At 58.4% G+C, this 6,840-nt stretch overlaps 1 protein-coding gene across 3 annotated transcripts in view; it reads left to right on the top strand.

Annotated features, from left to right (window-relative positions):
* Positions 1-685: 685 nt before the first annotated feature.
* ANGPT4 (angiopoietin 4) overlaps positions 686-6,840 on the top strand; it is a 31,696-nt gene continuing 25,541 nt past the window's right edge. Inside the window, exon 1 of one of the 3 annotated variants that reach the window (XM_045832586.1) lies at positions 686-1,370. In XM_045832586.1, the coding sequence (XP_045688542.1) occupies positions 1,062-1,370 (309 nt within the window). In that variant the 5' untranslated portion in view covers positions 686-1,061. The remainder of the gene's footprint in view (positions 1,371-6,840) is intronic. The other 2 variants (XM_045832583.1, XM_045832584.1) reach the window with 2 other exon arrangements.

The following is a 6,840-nucleotide window of genomic DNA, read 5'->3' as shown; positions in this document are numbered from 1 at the left end:
TGTTTCTTGTTCAAGAGACAGGGTGAACCCAGATGGATGACCAGGATGTGGAAACCCGGAGAGGCGAAGCCGCCGCCTGAGGTCTCAGGCCCGCAGTTGGGGAAGGGAGCTGGAGCCAGCTGCCTCTGACTCGGGGGCTGCATCCCACGTTCTTCTCCCCACCATCGACCTCCCCACCTCCAGACAAAGGCAGCCTCCAGGCAGTCTGCCCCAGGCCCGGACGACGTCTCAGCACTGTCGCAGGAACTGAGCCAGGGCTACCTCAGGGTGCGACATCCCTGGAGGCCCGAGGGAGAAGGAAGGACAGAGCCAGCTCCCTGGTGAAGCCACTGCCCTGGCCTTGTAAGGATTTTCTGTCTCCTGAAACAGCTTGGACCGGCTGCCTCCTCCCCGGCCTCCTCGCTCCCCTGCCCCCGCCCTTTACTCTCTCTGGGGGGCCACTTCACTGGTGTTCCAAGTACTAACAGGGAAGCAGAGCGGGAATGTGCTGGTGTGGGGGGGTGGAGAAAGGGAAGGCATGGGGTGCTGAAATTTGAGATTCCAGCCTTAGCTGGAGAGGCTGGAGGGAGAGACAGAGACAGGAAGAGTCCAGTTGCGTTTGGTTTTCTGAAGCAGGCAACGCTGGCGTCCCTGAGTTTGTGTATGCTGGAGCCTGCGTGTGCACACGTGTCTCAGTGCTGTTTTCGTGCCTGCACTCTGGCTGGGAGGCCGGGCCCCCTCTGGCCAGTAAAAGGGCTCAGCAGCCCTGAGGCAGAGAAGGGCCAGAGCACAGACAGGGTAGTAAGCGGGCGAGTGAGGAGGAAGGAAGGGAAAGAGGGAAGAATAGAGGTGAGGGAGAGTCCGGAGGGGGAGCACGAGGCGGTGGGAGGAGCTGAGCAGCTGTGGCATTTGGAGCAAGTATAAATAGCTGTCTGGGTGGAGCTTGGCCAAACAGGGGTTTGCAGCTGCAGCAGCTCTGAGGGCAGACCTGCCCACTGGTGGCCGCAGTGGGTGCCTCCTGGGCTCGGAGCGGGGCCCTCTGGGCTCTGACTGGACACCTATCACCCTCCCCACATCTTTGGATGCTCTTCCAGCCAGCCATGCTGCTAGGTGGCCTCCTCCTCACTGTGGCCGCGATGACCGTGGCCCAGCGGAGGGGGCAGGAGGCGAGAGGGCGCCGCCGGGCGCACCGCGTCCAGTACGGCCAGTGCAGCTACACCTTCGTGCTGCCGGAGCCTGAGCCCTGCCCTCCAGAGCCTGAGGCCTTCAGGGCCTCCAACAGCCTCCAGAGGGACTCGCCAGCCTCGGCATTGAACCTCGGGGACTGGCCCACCAAGCGGGTGCAACGCCTGGAGAAGGTGCTGGAGAACAACACGCAGTGGCTGCGGAAGGTACCACTGGGCCTGCCGGGGTGGGGGGGTGGTAGGCAGGGGCTGGCAGCGGGAGTGTCCACCTCAGAGGTCTTCCCTGGGCACAGAGGGCCCAGTGATGGGACCCTTGTCTCTGAATTGTACAGAGTGAGGTAATGAGGCCCAGAGAGGGCCAGCAATGGGCCTAAGGCCACATAGCAAGACGGGCAGGGTCAGAACTGGAAACTGGACTCCCTGTCATTCATTCATTCACCCGATGAAAACTGGCTGACAGCTGCCATGGGCCAGGCCCTCCCCAGTGCTGGGCTACAACTGCAAAGAGCACATCCCCTTCAGGACCAGTGGGGATAAGAGGCATAAAAAGATGAATGATACAAATCTCCTATGTCTGATGGTGAGCCAAATGAAGGAGGGAAAAGGCAAGAAGTGATCAGGGATGGGTATTTGAGGTCAAATGAGTCGAGAGATGACATTTGAACCCTGAGGACAAGTCAAGTGAAAGAGCAGCCCATGCAGGTCTGCAGTGGGGGCAGGGTGGGGGCGCCTTTACGGCAAAGGGACCAGCAGGGGCGAAGGCTGTGAGGTGGGAACGCAGTGGCGGTGCCTGGGGAATGGCAGGTTGGCCAGTGTGGCTGGAGCAGAGAAGGAGGGGGACACAGGGGCCGGAGAGGTAAGGGGAAGGCAGTCCATGCTGGAAGGACTTTGGCTCTTCCTTCGAGACTCACGAGAGCCATTGCAGGTTTGGAGCAGGGAGACACACACCCGAACAGGTTCGAACGGAACAGACTGTGGGGGGCAGGGTGGAGGTCTGAAGCCCAGTGAGGAGGCTGCTGCAGCCGCCAGGCAGGAGGTGATGGAGGCCCGAAGCAGGACAGGGCTGCGGGGCAGGTGTCCTAGGTCGGATTCTGGTATATTCTGAAAGGGGAGCGAACAGGCTCTGCTGACGGACTGGGTACAGGGTGGCAGAGATCGAGGATTTGAGGACACCACCCTCAAATTTGTGGCCCAAGGCCAGGGCCACTCTGGCATCTCCTGTCATTCAGCAAGCATGCTGCACACCTGCTCTGTGCCAGACCCTGGAGAGTCACCGAGGTACAGAGTGAATGAGGCGGGCTTGGCCCCGGGCTAGGCATGGGGGCAGGAAGGGCACCCTGCAGGGTCCAAGATGGGCCTGTCCAGACCCCTAAGTAGGCGCTACCAAGGGAGAGAACAGGCCCCAGGCCCCAGGCCCAGGTGACAGTCTGACTGACGGCTCGGGGTGGAGGGAGTAAACTGATCCCTGGAGCTTTCAAGTGTGTCAAACCGCAGACAAGCAGCTCATAGACTGAGGTAAGAGCAGAGGAGGCAAGAATGTTCCCCGAGGTGCCTGTCCAAGGAACAGTCCCTTCTTACCCCATGGTTGCCAAATCGTTCAAATCATGTGCCCAATCAGCAACGTCTACTCCCTAATATGTGCGTATTTATTTAATATTTATGTATGGGCATATATATTAAGGAAATACCCATAAGGCGACACAAATGAAAATGAACATTAAAAGGATGACATAGGGTCTTGGCCAGAATGGCTTAGTTGGTTGGGTGTCATCACAGAAACCAGAAAGTTGTGGGTTCGGATCCCACTCAGTGCACTGTGTGGGTTGCAGGTTCGGTCCCCAGTCCAGGAGCGTGCAAGAGGCAACGGATTGATGTTTCTCTCTCACATCCATGTTTTTCTCCGCCTTCTTCTCCTTCCCGTCCCCTCTGCCTGGAATCAATAAAAGGAAAAGCAAGAGGACATATAAAATCATGTACATTGAAGTTCTGGCAGCTTCCTCCTGATTTCCAAAGCATTGCCTTGTGCACACTGTGACTTGATCCACCCTCAAGGTGGAGAGGCTGCACTATGCCTATCTAACCAACCTGCTTCATGCACACATTTGCACACATGTTTGTGCACACACGTTTGTGCACACACGATGTGAACCCTTGTTGCATTCCTGCCCGGACCCTCTGTCTCCTCAGCCCACGCTCACCCTCTCCCCACAGTTCTCTGCCCGCCAGCCCTGCCACCGCCTGCCCTGCAACACTTCCAGCCTCCACCAGCCCACCCGCAGGCCCCCCTCCAGGGAGCCCTTGCCCTCATACTCTGGAGCTGACCCTTTGGGGGCTCCAGGCCACCTGAAGTCTGTGGGTGCCCCTTCAGGCACCTGTCTCCAGTCCCATAAGGATTATTCCAAACCTCACCCTCCTAGGGCCTCCATCTGGAACCCCACCCGTCCTCTCGCCAGACCGTGGAGCTCCCACTGCAAGAAGAATGGGGGCCCAGGAGAGGTGACCCTCAGCAGCCTGCCCCACCCCTGCAGGTTCACCTCCAGTCCCTGAGGCCTTTCTCTGGCTCAGAGAGAGGGGGTTCCTGCAGGGGCCAAGGCCACTCAGTCTTCATCATATTCTTGATAAATGGAGTTGTCAAGTGGAAAAATTGATGGAAACCGTCTCATTAACAAACACTCGTCTATAAAGAATGTGGTGCTAGTTCTTTCCCAACCTCCCGGCCTCACCATGGACAGCCACCTGCGTCTCCCACCTAGACAGTTGTCTCCACCAGGGTCCTGGACTCCCAGTCTCCACCCTGGCCCACCCCCTTGGTCTTTTCTGCACTCGGCAGGGAGAGGGGTCCTATTCAGTCCCCAGTTAGATCCTGTCCCTCCTCTGCCCAGAGCCTTCCCAGGGCTGCCATCTCTTCAGAATAAGAGCAAAAATCCTTACTTCCTGGACACCTCTCCCCTAGACAGCCACACATCTCACCCTTGACCTCCTTCACATCTCTGCTTAAATGTCAGCTCCTCTGAAAGACCCTCCCTGTCCGCCCTGTTTGAAATAGCCACCCTCCTGCCATCCCTTCCCCTACCTTCAGTTTTTCCCTTAGCACTCATTACCCACCTGTTCTTAAAAGCATTTCCTTTGGTCTGTGAGCTGCAGGAAGGCAGGGAATGGCGCTTGTCTAGTTCCCTGCTGGGTTCCCCAGGCGGAGAACGGGCCTGGCTCATCCAGCGTTCTCAGAACTTGCCTCCTGTTTGCACAGCGTTCCTCTGTTCCTCTGATCTCTCAGGTTACTCGTGCTCCTCCCCTTACAGCTCCGCTGGGAATGTGGGTGTTTCCCAGGAAGTAGTCTCTGCTCTTGATTGGCTCTTGGCTTCCTCTCACACTTGGCAACCCTGCCCTGGGGCTGCCCCCACATTCCTGCAGCACGGTCTCCAACCTGCTCCACCGTGACACCAGATGGGCATCTGACAAGCCCCTGTGCCCAGAATCCAGGACCCTGACCTGCCCCCTCCAGCCGTCTCCCCTCTGAGAGTTCAAAGTGTCCTAACTCCAGAGTAGTCTGACTCTCAGCTCTTCCCTCCCCTGCCCAGGTCTCTCTCTGTTTAAGGTATCACCACCCTGGGGCTGTTCCTCACCCCTGCCTCACCCCTGCCTCACCCCTGCACCCCAGGCAGCAGGGCCCATCCATCCTGCCACTCATCAGCATCCGTCTCCCTGGCCTTCCCACTGCCCTGGCTCAGGCCTCATCAACCCCCACCCGGCTTCTCCACCCCAAGTCTCACCCTCTCACCCATCTTTGGCTCCCCTGGGTGCCTGGTGCTTGGGCAGCACTGGCTGAGCCAAAGGATGGATTTAAACCAAAGGCTTTCGAGTAAGAAGGTCACCCAGCTCATCCCTTCAGCTCACAGTGAAATGTTCCGTCCAGGTGCCCATCCACCTAGCCTGACCATCGGGGCTGGGGACACAGAGGGGCAAAGGTCGCTGATGTAGGAGTCAGGGGGACCTGAGTTCACATCCTGACCCCGGCAGTTACTTGCCACATGGCTATGGAACAGCAAGCCTCAGTTTCCCCATCCACAAACTGGAGAAAACGGCAGCATGTCGCGGGTGGCTGGGAAGGCTGGTGGGATGGTCACGCACTGCTGTCGGCCTGCGGCTGGGCTGCCTGAGGACTCGGCGCAGCCCACCTGGGCAAGAACGCAGCAGCTGGGTGGGCTTTCATTTCATTCAACATTATCTCTGTTTTGAGCTTCACACCACTGGGCGGGGGAACCTCAGGCGAGTCAGTCCATGGGCGGCAGATACCCTCAGCGCTGGGAATGTCACTTGTCCATGCCTGTGTTCCCGAGGGGTCCCCAAGCATGCTTGGTCTTTGCTGGGGTCCATGCAGGTGTTTGCCGTGTCATCTCCTCAGTAAGGGGCCCTCGGGTTGAGTGCTCCCCTCATGCCCCTTGGTGTTCGGGTCACTGCCAAGTCACTCTGTGCCTGTGGAGCAAGTTCGGACTCACGGGCCTAAACATGCCTGGCAGTCCCTTTCCCCGGGTCCCATCATTGTCTGGGGCAGCAGCAGAGCCTGGAAGGTGAGAGCCCCAACTCTGGAGCCCAACAGTTGGGGTTCAAGACCCGTTCTGCCTCTGCCTCGCTGTGCGACCTGGGGCATGTTGCTTCGCCACTCTGAGCCTCACTCTCCTCACCTGTAAGGTGGAGTGACACCACAAGATGATGCACATGAAGCCCTGGCCTGGTGCTAGGCATGCAGTGAACGCACACTAAATGTTGGCTGATTCCACTAGGTGCCATCCCTGGAAGTGGAAACACGAGCCCGGTCATTCCTGGGTCCTTCCTCCCCCTGTGAGACACACGGCCCCCGGCCCAGTCAGGTGTCGTGACCTTTCTCTGGCTCTTCTCTTGTGCATTCTCTCAGTCCAGAGTCTTTGAAACTCCACCCCCTCCTTTTGTTTTCTGCTGTAATATCCCAGAAAAGTAGAAAAGTGAGTTTCAAATAGCCTTGTCTAGTAGCATCATCATCACTGTGGCCTTCAGGGACGATCAGGGCTGATGGGAGATAATCTGCCCCCCTATACTCAGCAATACTCCATTCATCTGGGTAGGCCCCGGGGCGTGGTTGCCAGCTCCCAGTGGCCCCCGCCTGCCCTGCCCAGCCCCCAGTTCCTCCCCTGTACGGGTAAGGAAGCTGAGGCCCGGGAAGGGAAGGGGCTTGCCAGAGTCATGCAGCAGTAAAGCCAATCGTGATTCTCACTCCGCACTCCAGGTTCCTCCTCCCTGGAGGGTGTCAGGGAGGTGGGGGAGGGGCATCTGAGAGATGGTGGATGTTCCCCTCTGCATTGGCATTCCCGAATCCCCGGCTATCCACTCTCTTCCCAGCATGCAGCTGGCTGCTGTCCTTCTGCCCTGTGCTCAGATGTGCATGGGGTGGGGGTCAGGGGGTGCCCTGCCTTTGCTCCCTCTCCCTGTCTCTCACTCCCCTCCCTTGAACCCCTCTCCCTTTCCTTCCTTCTACTGTTCTCACCTTCCTTCCACCTCTCTTTCTTCTCCTCCTCCTCCTTCCTTCTGGAAAGCCTCTGCCGCAGTGACTCATGTCCGGGCTATTGGTGAGCTGCACATCAGCTCCTGACAGCCGCCAGGAATGTTGGAGGGGTGGAGGGACAGAGCTAGCTGGACAAGCAGG

The sequence above is a fragment of the Phyllostomus hastatus genome, unplaced genomic scaffold, assembly GCF_019186645.2.
Source record: "Phyllostomus hastatus isolate PE091 unplaced genomic scaffold, TTU_PhHast_1.1 phas_contig_17, whole genome shotgun sequence".
Lineage (NCBI taxonomy): Eukaryota > Metazoa > Chordata > Mammalia > Chiroptera > Phyllostomidae > Phyllostomus > Phyllostomus hastatus.
This window is presented reverse-complemented; position numbering and strand designations above follow the sequence as displayed.